The sequence below is a fragment of the Electrona antarctica genome, assembly GCF_951216825.1.
Source record: "Electrona antarctica genome assembly, chromosome: 17".
NCBI classification, from domain to species: domain Eukaryota; kingdom Metazoa; phylum Chordata; class Actinopteri; order Myctophiformes; family Myctophidae; genus Electrona; species Electrona antarctica.
The window spans coordinates 5,209,054-5,227,435 of record NC_136798.1 but is presented as its reverse complement, the minus strand read 5'-3'; the positions used below and the strand labels follow the sequence as shown (position 1 = coordinate 5,227,435).

The 18,382-nt window shown below is 46.6% G+C and overlaps 1 protein-coding gene across 3 annotated transcripts in view; it reads left to right on the top strand.

Moving 5' to 3' along the window:
- cnih3 (cornichon family AMPA receptor auxiliary protein 3) overlaps window positions 1–14,979 on the top strand; it is a 150,890-nt gene extending 135,911 nt beyond the window's left edge. The window contains exons 5-6 of one of the 3 annotated variants that reach the window (XM_079526500.1): window positions 5,936–6,028; window positions 14,526–14,979. In XM_079526500.1, the coding sequence (XP_079382626.1) occupies window positions 5,936–6,028; window positions 14,526–14,622 (190 nt within the window). In that variant the 3' untranslated portion in view covers window positions 14,623–14,979. Of the gene's footprint in view, window positions 1–5,935; window positions 6,039–14,525 lie in introns of all 3 variants that reach the window. The other 2 variants (XM_079526502.1, XM_079526503.1) reach the window with 2 other exon arrangements.
- Window positions 14,980–18,382: the final 3,403 nt, after the last annotated feature.

Sequence of the window (18,382 nt, the reverse complement as noted above, 5' to 3'; positions counted from 1 at the left end):
TATGAGTGTGTGCATTTGTGCACATCTGTGTGTGTGTTTGCTCGTTTGTTGAAGTTGCCGCGTGTCATGTACAGCCTCAGGAAAGCCTAGGATTGCGCGCGCAAGCACACACACACACACGCGCACACACACACACACGCACACACGCACGCGCACACACAGTGAAAACTAAAATAGCATGCGGGAGAACCAAGCCTGGATATCAGACAGAAGTTCACCGCATGACCTTCGCTCTTAAGCGTATATGGATGAAAGACAGAGAGAAACAGACAGACAGAGCGTGGGTGGGTTGTGCTCGAATTATGATTAGATTTGTGTCCGTTTGTTTTTGGTTTCCTAGAAATTGCACTCAAAGTTAAACATGAATTTATTATAGATGTTACACTGATGTACTTTGGCACACTCTCGGTGGCTCTGTGTTGCGTTGCGTTGCGTTGCGTTGCGTTGCGTTGCGTTGCGTTGTGTTGTGTTGTGTTGTGTTGTGTTGTGTTGTGTTGTGTTGTTTTTGGCAGCCGATTTTAGTTTTAGTCATAGTCTCTTCAATAGTTTTAATTTAGTTTCAGTCACATTTTAGTCAACTGGAATGTTTTAGTGTTTAGTCTTGTTTTAGTCTACTAAATATCATAAGTCCACTAGTCCCTACTCCCTTGTCCCTTCCTAACATTCTAGTCTAGTTTTTATTTGTTGACGAAATTGTCATTATATTTAGTCTTAGTTTTAGTCATCATCGCTTAGTTTTCATTCAGTTTCCATTTAGTTTGTCAGTGAAAAAAAGGTAGTCGACGAACATTTTTCGTCTTTGTTTTAGTCGACGAAATCAACACTTGTGTTGTGTTGTGTTGCGTTGTGTTGCGTTGCGTTGTGTTGCGTTGTGTTGCGTTGTGTTGCGTTGTGTTGTGTTGTCTTGCGTTGCGTTGTGTTGTGTTGTCTTGCGTTGCGTTGCGTTGCGTTGTGTTGCGTGTGTTCGTAAATGTTCTTTTGTACATGCCTGCACCTGTGCGTTGCTCGTGTCAATGTACAGTTATATATATGGGCGTTTTATTACCATGGACATATATCAGAGTTCTGAGAGAGTCAGGCCAAGTGTCACGCTGTGTGAAACATGCACCTCTTTGATAAAACCATCAGGCCTGTCTCATCTCATCAGCCACTCTGTTGATCATCAGGAGCTCACCTCTTTTTATTCGGTTTTGTTCTTGTCTGTTCTATTGGATTCTACCACCAGAGTCTCTTGGGTGGTCCAGATATCCCAGATATGTCAAATCGTATTTTGACTGGTTTCCCTGACACCTTCCATGTCCGTTGTTATTTCTTTGTCATTTTCGAGCATTGTTGAGCATCTTTGGCTGACGGGTGGAAACCCTATCCAAAACTGTTACTCTTCCTGTTAACTGTCAAATTCAAAAATACCAAAAAATAGACTATTGCTATACTTTTGTGTGTAGTATGACGAAGTAGGGCATGCAATTTATGTCTGTTTGTCTGTTAGTCTGTTGTTCTACCCGTCTACCTGTCTGTTAGACTGTTGTTCAACATGTCTACCTGTCTGTTAGTCTGTTGTTCTAGGTTCAAAGTTCAAGGTTGTCTTTATTTGTCTCCCTTAGGAGAAATTTGTCTTGGAGACAGAGTCACAGCTGTATATACACACAAATAAAATAAAAGTTAGTCATGGTTGCTGCCATTTAGCAATCTCTGATGAAGCATTTTGACAGTGGAACAAATGAGTGCTTAAGTCTATTATACTCACACCGACCGTGGAGTCCAATATCTCCTGCCAGATGGCAGTAGCTCGTCATACTCTTGGTTCAATACAAGGGGTCAGATACGATATTCTGAGCTTGTCTTATTACTGCTTGTTCAAAGATGGCCTGGGGAGTGATCGGGGGGTGGACATGATCCCCATGATCTTCCCAGACATATTTGAGATTTGTATTTAACGGTTAGCAGTCATGGCGTCAGTTCAGCAAAAGCTAACATATGGCAAGGTGACAGGGGGGGGGGGGGGGGGAGTTTGCCGTGCGTGTGTGCGTGTGTGCGCGCGTGCGTGCGTGCGTGCGTGTGTGCGTGCGTGCGTGCGTGCGCGCGTGCGTGCGCGTGCGTGTTTATTTCCTTGGAAAAATAACACGATGGGAACTATGCACAAAAACGAATTTCACCCACTTTTCTTTTTACTTGTAAAACTGTGATGTGACACTAAAGATGAATTCTGATTCTGATAAAGAGTGTACTGACATAAGCTTACTGTATTAAACTATATTCCGCAGCAGACAGAAGAGCTCTCAGAAAGTCATACACACAGCCCAGAAAATAATTAGACTCTGGCCGTCCCAAGTGGAAGACACTTCAGATCACACTGCCTCCACACACTGCCTCCACACACACACCCAAGTCACCCCTGTCATCGGCTCTTTTCTCCTGCCATCTGAAAGACGCTCCTGGGCCGTAACCCGTAAAAGAACCGGGAAAGCTGTCTTTGGTAGTCTTTGGTTTTCTTGTCTGACATGATTTGAGCACCACTGGTATGGCAACATAGGTTTTTCAGTTGTTCAGTTCAACTGTTTAGAAGACATTTGTGTAGAATCGGCCTTGGGTCATAATGGGTTAAAGACCCGTACTCTCAGGCTCAAAATAAGCTTTTACCCCAGAGCCATCACTGAACTTAACATCCTCATAACACTCCACGCTACAGGGCTAACAGCTGCCTGGAACTGTATTTCCATACAGTGACACATCGGATTCGGGGAAACCTGCGGTCCTGGTGCTCTTAGACTTAACGGCTGCTTTCGACACTGTAGATTACAGGATCCACTTCTTAAGACTCGAGCACCTTGTCGGCATCAAAGGAATGGCCTTAACATGGCTCAAATCCTACCTGAGTTTCTCAGTTCAATTAGGTCAATTTTCCTCTCCCCCTGCCCCTCTCACATGTGGGGTGCCCCAAGGCTCTATACTGGGCCCCCTCCTTTTCCTACTATATATGCTGCCCCTTGGTCCTATCCTGTCTAACCACAACATATCCTTTCACTGCTATGCAGATGATATCCAATTATATCTACCCCTCATACCAAATTCTAATAATTCATTCCAACCACTACTTGACTGCCTACTGGACATAAAATCATGGATGGACAAATTTTTTTAGTAAAACCGAAATTATCATTTTTTATCAACATTTGTCTCCACCCCTCAGTACCCTGGGCACCCTTAACTCCAACATCTGTGCATCTGTTAAAAACCTTGGTATTATCTTCGACAGTTCCTTTAAATTCGACAAACAAATCAGTAATGTTGCCAAGACCAGTTTCTTTGGAAATTGCTATCCATGCCTTAATTTCTTCTAGGCTCGATTTCTGTAACTCCTTTGACTTCGGCATTGATCAGTCGTCAATTTGACGACTGCGATTGGTTCAAAATGCGGCTGCTCGCCTATTGACTGGGACCAAAAAATGCAAACAAATAACCCCATGCAGTACTGGCCTCACTCCACTTACTCCAGGACCTGGCTAAGATATGTATGCACTTCATTTAGCCGAGAATATCTCAACTGTTCTTGGCTAATATGACTGCTGCGAACAACTTAGGAACTGTGAAAAATTCTCTATCCGGGGCGAAATACCCGGAAATGACCACACCAGACGGCTACTTCAAATATCAGCGACAGATTTCCTGAGATGCTCAAAATGTTCAGAATACTCATGTTTGAATACTCAATAGACCATATGCACACAGCGGTCATCTTTCCACAAGTTAATGGCAGGGTGGAAACTAGCCGCAATTTGCCATTGACCACCCATACATCTAAACAGACAGTCCTATCTATCTATCTGTTAAATTATGTCAAACTCACCAACATTGCAGCTGTACGAAAAGCTTGAATGATGCTCTTTCTATCGGCAAAGTGTTTGTTTCATAAAAATCCACCATAGATTATGAGTTATGAGCTACTTTATGTCAATAAATTCCTTGCTGGTGATTTTTTGAGTGGTGCAAACCACTCCAACAACCAGCTTTGTCTGTACCCGTGTACCTGTACGTGTACCCGTGTACCTGTACGTGGCCCCACGCACAGGTGAGCATGGTTGCTATGGTTAGTGTGTGACGTCACTGCACCGCTCAGTTCACACGGGTGTGATTTTTTTCCAAGTGTTGGAGTTTGGAAGCGCTCCCTTTCAGTAACGCAACGTCCCGCTGCCTCCTGCATTATGTGCAAATTCAAAACAGGTGGTACGCAGGCCCGTTGAGTGATTATTCAATGAGCGCTTCCAAACTCCAAATCACCTTGTAAGGACTTTCTTGACATAAAGTAGCTCATAACATGTCTAGCGTGGATTTTTATGAAACAAACACTTTGCAGATAGAAAGAGGATAATTAAAGCTTTTCGTACAGCTGCAATGTTGGTGAGTTTGACATAATTTAATACAATTAGATAGGACTTTGTCTGTTTGGATGTATGGGCGGTCATTGGCAAATTGTGGCTAGTTTCCACCCTGCCATTAACTTATGGAAAGATGACATATGGTCATATGCATATGTGCATATGGTCTATTGAGTATTCAAACATGAGTATTCTGAGCATCTCAGAACATCTGTAGCGCCAACAGTTTAGAAGATAGAGGCATATTTTAAGTGGCGGTTATTTATTTTTTTAAAAGGGGCGTGGTCATTTTTGGGTATTTCGCCCCGGATAAAGAATTTTTCACACAGTTCCTAAGTTGTTCGCAGCGGTCAAGAACAATTGAGATATTCTCCGCTAAATGAAGTGCATACATATCTTAGACAGGTCCTGGAGTAACTGGCTCCCCGTAAACTTTAGGATTGATTTTAAAATTCTCCTTTTCAAATTTAAATCTTTAAACGGGCTGACATCCTTTCTGTCTGAGCTACTGGATCCTTACGCCACACAGATCTGCAAATAAGCTTCTGCTGACTGATCCCAAAACTAACAAAAGTACCAGGGGTGCACAAGCTTTCGCAGCTGCAGCCCCCAGGCTCTGGAACAGCCTGCCCTATACATATTAGGTTTGCCTGCTTAAAACTCATTTATTTTCTTTGGCTTTTAATCTCTAATCTCTTATCCTATGTTTTGTTGTGCTTTATTTTTCAATTTTATATGCATTTTATATGTGTTTTTATTGTGATCATGTCGACACTTTCCCTACATATATTGCTTTTCTTGTTTTGATTGTTGCTCCCATCTGTACAGCACTTTGGTCAATCTTAGTTGTTTTATTATGTAAATAATGTTTGATTTGATTTGATTTGACAATGTGCAATAACACCATCTGCATAAGGTGAAATAATGTTTTTGTAAGGTGAATGCATTTGGTGTGCGTGTGCGTGTGTGCGCGTGCGTGTGCGTGCGTGCGTGCGCGATGGATGTTTTAGGAGCTGCATAGCAAATTTCATTCAATATATGCAGTTCAATGCAATTGAATTGGACAGAATAGTTGTTGCCCATTTTTCCTCCCAGGTCAACACAGATAATGCTCTCTCTCTCTCTCTCTCTCTCTCTCTCTCTCTCTCTCTCTCATATCTCCCTTCTGTCATTTAATACAAGGGAGCCAGTAACAATGACTCCTCAGAGAGAGTTCCAGATCCATTTCCAAGCCCCCTCCACTCTATTGAATGGTGTCTTTGTGTTGTGCTTAATGCCTCGCAGCAAGCCTGCTGTCTTCTCCCTCTAACCAACTGGAGATTTTAGTGGAAGCAATCAGGTTGGCCAGCTGCAATCTCCACTCTCACCCCCCTCTCAACCCCATCCCCACCTCGAGTTCTCCCAAACCACTGACACGTTCAATTAAACAAGCTATTGTTGCATTCCTTTGGCGTAAAAAGCAATGCCCTTTAAGTTTCCACAGTGCTTTGGAGGTGAGACGGCCATGTGGGAGAGGGTAAAGGAAATGAGTAATGCACACTCTTCCCTCTACTGTCTAGGAACTTTGGATTATCAGCAGTTCCAGGGGAGGTGTTCAGTGGCCTAACGGAAAGGCGCGAGTGGCTGCACTGGAGCAGCTCCCAGGTGGTAACGTGAGTTAGTGTGCACAATACCTGCCCAGATAGAGCAGCCCTTGTGTGGATATACTGTAAGTATAGATTATAGATATATAGAGATATAGATTGGTATATAAAGCGACAGGCCCTTTTACAGACCACTATGAGACCATTTAGATTTTAGAACATTTGGAACAGAGGTTCGTCCTTGAGTAAATGGGTGTGTGAGTGCAAAGCTTCACTCTGTCTCTGATCTGCCCAACTGTGTCTGAGATTAGCTGCTCACAGACGCATGGACAGTCTGTTGGAATGGAGCAAAAACATATAGCCTAATAGCTGCTCACAGACGCATGGACAGTCTGTTGGAATGGAGCAAAAACATATAGCCTAATAGTCTCCGGCCTTTGGCTGCCCGGCCTGGCGAAGACAATTGCAGTTTTAGAGTGTTAGTATTACGGGCTGAGGGCTGTCGTGAAGAAAAGTAGTATCTCACTGTAACTCTGATCCACCGTTCTTTTAAGCTTTTTGTGGCCTAAATGGATAAAAAACCATACGACATTGGACACTGAACGATGACAACAATAAGATACAAAACACTGCGCCGACACTTCTCTCACTATATTCAACCACAGTGTCTGTCCTCTCAGAGAGAGAGAGAGAGAGAGAGAGAGAGAGAGAGAGAGAGAGAGAGAGCATGGCCTTGAAATGTAAGATGGAAATTGCAGTTCTTTTGTGTTTTGCACCATTGACGCATTTAATTACATAAGCTCTGCTCCTGTCAGATTTCAGACCAATCGCATTAACCCATTTTAGACCTGAGATCAGATTCTAAAAATGTCTTCTACATCCTGACAGTTTTCTGAAAAAGCTTCTTCTGTCAGTCGTTCTTCGATTTTTCAAAAATAGCAGACCTACAAGCTCGTAGCGCGCCACTCGGTGGCACGCTATGAGCTTGTAGATCTGCTATTTTTCAATAGCTAAAGCATAACATAATGCTAACACCAAAAGGGGTTCCCGCCCAAAATAGGTTAACCCAGCTATCTCGACACAAATCTGTACAGCACAAGCAAAAACTCTCACTTAACGTAATACTTGACGGCCAATTCCAATAGTGAGGTATAACGTAACATCAGTGTCACATCCTGTTTATCTGTCACGGAACATTATGACAAAATTCAATTCATCATATACAGTATATGGCCATTTTATTATGTTTTGAACATCGTAACGACTTGTTCAGCTGACAGCTTCTCAACGACTTTAAGTGGTCTCTTGTCAATTTCTTGTCAAAGGCAGCTGCTAAATGATGAACAAGCCACTGCCATCTTCGCTGACATATAGTGAGGTTCAAGGTTCCCATGATGGCTGTGTTGGGGGTGGCTCAGGGCCAGATGGGAACCATGAGGTTCCCAGTTCGATCCCGGGCTCCCCCAGCGTTAGTGTCGAAGTGTCCTTGAGCAAGAGTCTGAACCCATAATTGCTCTCAATGTGCAGGTTTGATGCCTTGCATGGTTTCCCCCACTATCGGTGTATGAATGGGTCAAAAGCGCTTTGGATAAAAGCGCTATATAAATGCACCATTTTGGTTGGTTCAAACCACTTTGGTCCAGTTGGGTGATGTTGGGGAAAAATAGCGGTGCTTTTATACTAATTTAATGTGGTATCCAAAACATGAACAGAAGTTCATGTGAGTTGAACGTTCACCGTAGTTATTTTTGTCACGTTGAAACCATCTAAACTTTATTTTTAAGGTTGCTCTTGAAAGCATTTCCCTGTTTTATTTGACAGAACAGCACCACGCTCGCTGTTGCTACGGTCCTTCTCCACTGCTGTGACTTCGTTCTACAGCAGGGGTTCTCAACGTTTTTGGCCGGGGACCCCCGGAAATGCTTTGGCAATGTCTCGGGACCCCCGCCCCGCCCCCTCCCGACCCCTACAATAACCTTAACCCATTTTGGGCGGGAACCCCTTTTGGTGTTTTAAGCATTATGTTATAATTTAGCTATTGAAAAATAGCAGATCTACAAGCTCATAGCGCGCCACAGAGTGGCGCGCTACGAGCTTGTAGGTCTGCTATTTTTGAAAAATCGTGAAAATATATATATATTTTTTTGAAAATAATTTGGGGACCCCCTAAAATAATTTGGCGACCCCCCGAGGGGTCGCGACCCACGGGTTGAGAACCCCTGTTCTACAGTACGTGTTTATTATGTCAGTGGTTCCCAAACTTTTCCGTGTCAAGGACCCCCAAATCAACATTTATTAGGCCAGGGACCCCCATTTGAAAACATATGCCAGTGACCCCGATAAGGGAGGATTTTTACGGCTCTAGCAGTGATTCCGAAACATTAATTTCATGGAGTTTCACACGCATTATGCTACGGACCCCCGATTTAATGGCATTTCTATCTCTGGTACCCCAATTTATATCGTAAAACCACTGTTAATTTAACTCTGAGAGTGTACAAATGGTTCCATTTGTACACTCTCAGAGTTACAGACCCATAAGGGTCCATTTGGTTCCAAACTAGCATTTAGCTGGGGACCCCCTGGAACTCCTTCAAGTACCCCTAGGGGTCCCCGGACCCCACTTTGGGAACCCATGCATTATGTGATGGGACACAGTCAGATACAGTATATTCACACATTGATAGGATGAGTCACCATTGTGCGTGGGTGCGTGCATGTGCACACGTGCATGCTGTGTGCGTGCATTGTGCATGTGTGCGCCGCGGCGGTGTCTTGCTGCAAAGGCAAGTTCCACCCCTGCCGTCATTATTGCAGGGTATAGGCCACAACGGTAAGTACTGCTGATATAGAAGAATGAATATATGATGCTTTATGAAAATCCATGAACAGTGAAGGCTCCTATTATTATGCTATACGTCTGCATAATAGACATAACGATCTTCCCTATGAAGACACAAAGAGTCTCCTTTGGGTCTACATATAGGGAGTAGAGCGAGCATATATAGGGAGATATTGAATTGAAGTCTCCATGGGGAGAGTAGTCGATTGAAAAAAAGAAAAGAAAACGTTATTTGGGGCATGAATTGAACATTTAACTGCCATGGATGGAGATCTCCGTCATCTGGTGTTTTCAGTGATTGTGCGTGTGTGTGTGTATGTGTGCGTGTGCGTGTGCGCGTGCATGCCGTGCGTGCGTGCGTGCGTGCGTGCGTGCGTGCGTGAGTGTGTGTGAAGACACTGTCAAGTGTAGACATGTGTACTCTGTTGTATTAGTCATTACATCTGTACATACAGTATGTGAAACACCTCCCCTGCATTTACCCATCCTAAATATTAGGCGCAACGGGCGCTATCGGTACAACAGCGCCCGTTGAGCAGTTAAGGGTTAAGTGTATTGCACAGGGACACTTATACAGACGCACTTCTCCATTGATTAAATGAAAAACTAATCGTGATTAAATGAAAAACTAATCGTAATCGGTACAATAATCACTAAGAAGCAAATCGATAGTTGTGGCCTCAGGCCCCCTGTGCTAAGACTCAGTGTGGCCTCAGGCCCCTGTGCTAAGACTCAGTGTGGCCTCAGGCCCCTGTGCTAAGACTCAGTGTGGCCTTAGGCCCCTGTGCTAAGACTCAGTGTGGCCTCAGGCCCCTGTGCTAAGACTCAGTGTGGCCTCAGGCCCCTGTGCTAAGACTCAGTGTGGCCTCAGGCCCCTGTGCTAAGACTCAGTGTGGCCTCAGGCCCCTGTGCTAAGACTCAGTGTGGCCTCAGGCCCCTGTGCAAAGACTCAGTGTGGCCTTAGGCCCCTGTGCTAAGACTCAGTGTGGCCTCTAGGCCCCTGTGCTAAGACTCAGTGTGGCCTCAGGCCCCTGTGCTAAGACTCAGTGTGGCCTTCAGGCCCCTGTGCTAAGACTCAGTGTGGCCTCAGGCCCCTGTGCTAAGACTCAGTGTGGCCTCAGGCCCCTGTGCTAAGACTCAGTGTGGCCTCAGGCCCCTGTGCTAAGACTCAGTGTGGCCTCAGGCCCCTGTGCTAAGACTCAGTGTGGCCTCAGGCCCCTGTGCTAAGACTCAGTGTGGCCTCAGGCCCCTGTGCTAAGACTCAGTGTGGCCTCAGGCCCCTGTGCTAAGACTCAGTGTGGCCTCAGGCCCCTGTGCTAAGACTCAGTGTGGCCTCAGGCCCCTGTGCTAAGACTCAGTGTGGCCTCAGGCCCCTGTGCTAAGACTCAGTGTGGCCTCAGGCCCCTGTGCTAAGACTCAGTGTGGCCTCAGGCCCCTGTGCTAAGACTCAGTGTGGCCTCAGGCCCCTGTGCTAAGACTCAGTGTGGCCTCAGGCCCCTGTGCTAAGACTCAGTGTGGCCTCAGGCCCCTGTGCTAAGACTCAGTGTGGCCTCAGGCCCCTGTGCTAAGACTCAGTGTGGCCTCAGGCCCCTGTGCTAAGACTCAGTGTGGCCTCAGGCCCCTGTGCTAAGACTCAGTGTGGCCTCAGGCCCCTGTGCTAAGACTCAGTGTGGCCTCAGGCCCCTGTGCTAAGACTCAGTGTGGCCTCAGGCCCCTGTGCTAAGACTCAGTGTGGCCTCAGGCCCCTGTGCTAAGACTCAGTGTGGCCTCAGGCCCCTGTGCTAAGACTCAGTGTGGCCTCAGGCCCCTGTGCTAAGACTCAGTGTGGCCTCAGGCCCCTGTGCTAAGACTCAGTGTGGCCTCAGGCCCCTGTGCTAAGACTCAGTGTGGCCTCAGGCCCCTGTGCTAAGACTCAGTGTGGCCTCAGGCCCCTGTGCTAAGACTCAGTGTGGCCTCAGGCCCCTGTGCTAAGACTCAGTGTGGCCTCAGGCCCCTGTGCTAAGACTCAGTGTGGCCTCAGGCCCCTGTGCTAAGACTCAGTGTGGCCTCAGGCCCCTGTGCTAAGACTCAGTGTGGCCTCAGGCCCCTGTGCTAAGACTCAGTGTGGCCTCAGGCCCCTGTGCTAAGACTCAGTGTGGCCTCAGGCCCCTGTGCTAAGACTCAGTGTGGCCTCAGGCCCCTGTGCTAAGACTCAGTGTGGCCTCAGGCCCCTGTGCTAAGACTCAGTGTGGCCTTCAGGCCCCTGTGCTAAGACTCAGTGTGGCCTCAGGCCCCTGTGCTAAGACTCAGTGTGGCCTCAGGCCCCTGTGCTAAGACTCAGTGTGGCCTCAGGCCCCTGTGCTAAGACTCAGTGTGGCCTCAGGCCCCTGTGCTAAGACTCAGTGTGGCCTCAGGCCCCTGTGCTAAGACTCAGTGTGGCCTCAGGCCCCTGTGCTAAGACTCAGTGTGGCCTCAGGCCCCTGTGCTAAGACTCAGTGTGGCCTCAGGCCCCTGTGCTAAGACTCAGTGTGGCCTCAGGCCCCTGTGCTAAGACTCAGTGTGGCCTCAGGCCCCTGTGCTAAGACTCAGTGTGGCCTCAGGCCCCTGTGCTAAGACTCAGTGTGGCCTCAGGCCCCTGTGCTAAGACTCAGTGTGGCCTCAGGCCCCTGTGCTAAGACTCAGTGTGGCCTCAGGCCCCTGTGCTAAGACTCAGCTCAGTGTGGCCTCAGGCCCCTGTGCTAAGACTCAGTGTGGCCTCAGGCCCCTGTGCTAAGACTCAGTGTGGCCTCAGGCCCCTGTGCTAAGACTCAGTGTGGCCTCAGGCCCCTGTGCTAAGACTCAGTGTGGCCTCAGGCCCCTGTGCTAAGACTCAGTGTGGCCTCAGGCCCCTGTGCTAAGACTCAGTGTGGCCTCAGGCCCCTGTGCTAAGACTCAGTGTGGCCTCAGGCCCCTGTGCTAAGACTCAGTGTGGCCTCAGGCCCCTGTGCTAAGACTCAGTGTGGCCTCAGGCCCCTGTGCTAAGACTCAGTGTGGCCTCAGGCCCCTGTGCTAAGACTCAGTGTGGCCTCAGGCCCCTGTGCTAAGACTCAGTGTGGCCTCAGGCCCCTGTGCTAAGACTCAGTGTGGCCTCAGGCCCCTGTGCTAAGACTCAGTGTGGCCTTAGGCCCCTGTGCTAAGACTCAGTGTGGCCTTAGGCCCCTGTGCTAAGACTCAGTGTGGCCTCAGGCCCCTGTGCTAAGACTCAGTGTGGCCTTAGGCCCCTGTGCTAAGACTCAGTGTGGCCTTAGGCCCCTGTGCTAAGACTCAGTGTGGCCTCAGGCCCCTGTGCTAAGACTCAGTGTGGCCTCAGGCCCCTGTGCTAAGACTCAGTGTGGCCTCAGGCCCCTGTGCTAAGACTCAGTGTGGCCTTAGGCCCCTGTGCTAAGACTCAGTGTGGCCTCAGGCCCCTGTGCTAAGACTCAGTGTGGCCTCAGGCCCCTGTGCTAAGACTCAGTGTGTCCTCAGGCCCCTGTGCTAAGACTCAGTGTGTCCTCAGGCCCCTGTGCTAAGACTCAGTGTGGCCTCAGGCCCCTGTGCTAAGACTCAGTGTGCAGGAGGATTATCGCTGTCGCCTGTCGGGCAGGAACCTCTTATCTCCATATTTTAACATTTTTATGTTTTTTCTTCCTAAGTGAATGTCCTATACCTATACTCACAGTGTTCTGTGACAGTGTCAAACAAAAGTACTTCTCCCTCCTTGCGACAGTCACTTGTCACTCTGTGTCATGCTGTATCTGCAACTGTGTGTGTGCGTGCGTGCGTGCATGCGTGCGCTGCGCTGCGTGCGCTGCGTGCGTGCATGCATGCATGCGCGTGAGTGCGTGCATGCATGCATGCGCGTGAGTGCGTGCATGGTTGCGAGTGCGTGCGTGTGTGTGTGCGTGCGTGCGTGCGTGCGTGCGTGCGTGGGTGCGTGCGTGTGTGCGTGTGTGCGGGCGTGCGTGCGTGCGTGCGGGCGTGCGTGCGTGCGGGCGGGCGTGCGTGCGGGTAAACAGTTCATATTTAGTCTCTCTCACGCACATGCATGCACCCGCACGCACGCGCACGCACGCACGCACACACACAGTTGCAGATACAGTATGACACAGAGTGACAAGTGACTGTCGCAAGGAGGGAGAAGTCTTACCTCAATGCACTCGAAGGTCCAAACATTTGTTGACAACTGGGTTCCACAGCAGATGGCACACTTCCATATGAGTTGCAGTGATGCAAACAGTTCAATTACCCTTGGAACACACAGGAATATTAGAGTAACTAAACTAGAGTACATTTGTTTGTCACCGGTGGAAAGAGGAACATATCGTTGGTGGAAACCCAGCTGTGACGTTTTTTTGCTATTTTCGAAAACGTTTGACACATTGAACATATATTTTCTACATGGTATATTGCTACTTTTACGTAACTAGAAACCTGAGCACTTCTTCCATCACTGCTGAAACCGTCTGTACAGAAGGCTCACTTGCTATCGTGCTACAATTTCCACCAGTGCTCATGGGCCGGTAACCTGACTCCGCCAGATGGGGCAACAGAGAGTACACTGGGTTCCCCCCCTCCTGCTCCCATCTGGGAACTCTCAGGCAGACTTGATGCCCGGCCACAAAACGGCCTGGCCAATCAGCAGCAGCTATCCCGCCTCTAGCTGCTGCCAGTGTACTCTCTGCTGCCCCATCTGGCGGAGTCAGGTTAATGGGCCGGGGGCTGATTCTGTAAATGTATTAAGAGTCAAACTAATGCTGAGGATTTTTCTGCGCAGACTATACGTGATTTTCACTGGGAACATTGGCATTATTATATGAATTACATGCAAGCACATGAGACACAAAAGATCTGAAGGCAGAGGGATATCCGTTACATAACTCCATGTACCGCATCAGCAAATGCAGCTGCTTGCAAATAAAAAGATGTCAGACTTATTCTTAATTTAGATGCGACGCATTATCAGCTCGTAGATTGGGTGTGTTCGGCCGTCATATACAATGAAGCATAAATCCCTCAATCAACCTTTACTTTTCCTCTTTTTTTCCCTCATCTTTCTCACATACAGTATTTGTCACTTTTTCTCCACCTCCTCTCCATCTCTGCTCCTCTCTTCTGCGATGCTTGCTCACTGCGTTGCTAATTTCTTACTGTTTCTCCCCCTCTCCCCTTCCCTCGCATGCTCTCGTTTTATCTCCCTGTCTGGTTCTCTCTCTCTCTCTCTCTCTCTCTCTCTCTCTCTCTCTCTCTCTCTCTCTCTCTCTCTCCCCCCCCCCCAGAATAATCTGTTTTATGGCTTAAAGGGATGAATAGCAGATATGTATATATATAATCCATTTAAAATGAGATATTATTGCTTACTCTGGCCAGTAAATCCACTCAGGCTGACACAGATACGCAGAGAGTGCAGAACATACTGTGTGTGTGTGTGTGTGTGTGTGTGTGTGTGTGTGTGTGCGTGTGCGTGTGCGTGCGTGCGTGCGTGCGTGCGTGCGCGAGATAGATAGAGACAGATAGACAGACAGAGGGAGAACACACACACACAAGCATAGTATGCATATTCATACAGTTCCAAACATATGCATGTACAAGAGCGTGCACATCCATATGCATTCATTCATATGTACAGTACAGTATATGCCTGCACTGTACATATTCACACATTATTACAATTGAGACAGGCGGAAGCTTACAGCAATTTGTACCCATTGCTCACATTTCTGTACCCAGTTCAGGTCTCCATGTCATAGACCAGAGTGTCATAGACCAGAGTATGCAGGACTGCTGTTTACGCCTGTGCTGTGACATCACTACGCCTGTGCTGTGACATCACTACGCCTGTGCTGTGACATCACTACGCCTGTGCTGTGACATCACTACGCCTGTGCTGTGACATCACTCACTTTGCCTCTGTGTTTTCAACCCAATGAACTTCTGCAGCTTCCGTTTCTCAAATCCGCCATTAGTAACTCAGTTGAAGAGAAGTTTGTACGTGAATATGTGTACATATACAGACTGTCTATGTCTATATATAAGCAGCAATAACAGGCACTTTGAACAGGCATAATTCATGCCTTGTCTGTCTGTCTGTCATGCCAACTGTTTTAAAGTATTGTACAGTAACAACTAAAGTCTCTGTAATGTTTATGTTGTACGATTACTACAAAAAAATAAAATAATTCATTAAAGCTGGGCTGTTGCCTGCATGGGTCCAATGCATTTCTGCCTACTTCCGGTCCAGGACTTGTCCCTATTTGTTGTCCCCATTCACAATAGAAGACTATGTAGGAGAGCTGCCATTGGACGGAAGGAAGCCCCATGAAGTGAACGCAGTTTGCGTAACTCTGTCTTACTCTATGGCTCTGCTGACGCCCCAGTCACATCAGGTTACTTATGTCACGGATGACTGACGTCATAGATTGGCCTCAAAGTCCCTTTTGCCAATGTCAACATGCTGCAATAACCTGTGCAGTATGTTCCTGTAGTATTTATTTTAGGGTATGGGTTATTCTAGTAATCTAGTATGTTACAATCACTTTAATTTATGTGTTGTTTCATTCAAATACAATAGAACACATGATACATAAGTGTAGGATTATATAAGTGGAAAAAAAACGTTTGAAAAAGTATAGGCAAGTGTGCATTGCACTGCTAAGAGGTAATGTCATGTTTCTGTGGGGTCCGCGAACCCCCAGGGGTCTTTCAGAGAGTTCCAGGGGGTCCCCAGCTAAATGATAGTTTGGAACTAAATGGACCCTTTTGGGTCTGTAACTCTGAGAGTGTACAAATGGAACTAAACAGACCCATTTGGTTCCATTTGTACACTCTCAGAGTTAAATTAACATTGGTTTTACAATATAAATTGGGGGTCTCGGAGATAGAAATGCCATTAAATGGGGGTCCGTAGCCTAATGCATGTCAAACTGGGGGTCCTGGAAAATTAAACGGGTTGAGAATCACTGCTAGAGCCGTACAAATCTTCTCTTATGGGAGTCCCTGCCGTAACTTTTCAAATGGGGGGTCCGCGGGCTAATTAGTGTCAGTTTGGGGGTCCTTGACATGAAAAACTTTGAGAACCACTGCTTTACTGTGTTACTATCTGCCTGCAAAAAAAATGGTAGTATTGATACTTTTCAAACAAAGAGGTAGGAGCGTACACCAGTAGTCAGTGCCGTGCACACTTGCCTTTGCCCTCTGGACAGCAATGTGCCCATTAAACAAAAAAGTTTTTTTTTGTACAGTGTACAGTAAGTGGACCATGGTGACATTGATCAATTCTTGATAAAAAAAGCTTCTAATATATTATTTTTGCCCCAAAATCTATAAATCTCACACTATTAAGGCAACCGGCCGGTTCCACGTGCTGCACAAGGTGCCCTTTTTTCACTTGAGCACCTGCCCCTCTAAATGTCTGTGCATGCCACTGCCATAGAGCGTCGCAGTCCCGCCCCCTACCAGGACCCGTTCATTTTCCTCATAGACTTTTCAGAAAGTATTTATTTAAAGACGTTTACGCCGCGGACAAAGCCAATGACAATAAACACAATGTTTTGGGCCAAACAAAGAATTAAAAAGTAGAAAAAAACGGCAGGTTACAACACTTTTTTTGTTGTTTTTCTTCTTTGTAATTATTTGTTTGGTCCAAAATATTGTGTTTGTTGTCATGATTTGTCACGACTCGAGTTGGCTTTGTACGACGCTTATAAGGTCTTTAAATAAATACGTTTTGAAATGTCTATGAGGAAAAATGCATTGGGAATTATTTCCTGGGCCTGGCGTCGTCATGAAAGGGGGCGGGACTGCGACGCTCTATAGTGGGGAGGTGCTAAAACTTGAAAAAAGGAAAAGAGGTCCGCACAGCTCGTAGTCCCGAGTCCCGACTACGAGCTGTGCGTGTGGCCTCTTTTCCTTTTTTTCAAGTATTGATACTTTTACCTAAAGTAAAAGAAAATGTAATGTTTTTTCCACCACTGCTCGTATTCCTTGTCCTCCTGTCTTATCTGGGTGAACCTGGTGAGCCATGGAATGCAGTCAGGCAGTGTCACCCTGAGGGCTTGTGCTTGTAGGTGTTCTGATATGTTAAACCATTTAGGCCTGACGTCGACATTTAAAAAAATGTCTTCTAAATCCTGACAGTTTTCTGAAATACCTATGTTTCTGTATCAGTGGTGCTCAATATTTCATGTCAAGGACATAAGAAGCTTATTGAGTACCCGTTATCTGAAAATATGTTGTTCCAGGAACCCCTCAGAAGGAAAGATGTGAGTTAAAAACATTCGCTCTGAAAGAATATTATATTCAAAGATTTGTGCCGCATTTTCACGATTTTTCAAAAATAGCAGACCTACAAGCTCGTAGCGCGACACTCAGTGCCGCGCTACGAGCTTGTAGATCTGCTATTTTTCAATAGCTAAAGTATAACATAATGCTTAAAACACCAAAAGGGGTTCGTGTCTGGAATAGGTTAAACTCTGAAGAGTATTCTGCTGTTGTGTTCAATCTATCAATCTGTCACAAAGCAAGTCGACAGATGACAGACATGACATCTGACATGCTGGCTGTTTTTTGTTCACTTGGTCTTATACAGAACCAGTATCTTTTACTAGTGCCTTCAAATACAGTACATTTCTAACAGGTAATTGACCTTTTTACCAATAAAATAATATTAAAGAAACTGTTAACTGATTAATATAACACCGCCACTTAAGTGTGTTTACCCGGACAGCGCTGGTTGGCATTTATTTCTTGATTGCCTCTTGTCTTGACTTTAAACATGACCGGGCCACTATATACCGCTATCCTCAATAACAAGCTTGATAAGCCCAAAGCTTATTGATAACGGGTACTCAATATGCTTCTTATCGGATTTTTTCGGGTATCGGTTATCATCACTGTGTGTGTGTGTGTGTGTGTGTGTGCGCGCGCGCGTGGTCACTTGGCGCGCGCGTGTTCACTTGGTTCACTTGGTTTTATACCTGGGCGCTGTGTGTGTGTGTGTGTGTGTGTGTGTGTGTGTGTGTGTGTGTGTGTGTGTGTGTGTGTGTGTGTGTGTGTGTGTGTGTGTGTGTGTGTGTGTGTGTGTGTGTGTGTGTGTGTGTGTGTGTGTGTGTGTGTGTGTGCGTGCGTGCGTGCGTGCGTGCGTGCGTGTGCGTGTGCGTGTGTGCGTGCGCTGTATTATAAAGTCAATCAATCAAGAAATAATAATGCATTCCCACTATAGTATGTGCGTCATTTTGGCTTGAGTGCATGTCAGGGGTAGACACTGCTGCATTCTGTTACTCCATGCATGTGAGGTGCACATGAATAGACAATTATTTCTCTTTAACTTTTTCGCTGCCATCTACGTTCATAAACGTATAGCTAGGCTAACGGTATCTACCGGTGCTATCTACGCTTATGTTCGTAGACAACCGTATACTCCATATATGAAAGCGCCAACGGTTTATTTACAATACCTTTTAGCATTGCTCCGGTTAGTATGGAGAGCCTCCGTCCCCACCAGCTATGGGATTTTTAAATCCAGCTCCGTTGAGCCTCCATTATAACAGGATTTTCAAAGCGCTGTATATCTCTAAAGGTTCGAGAGC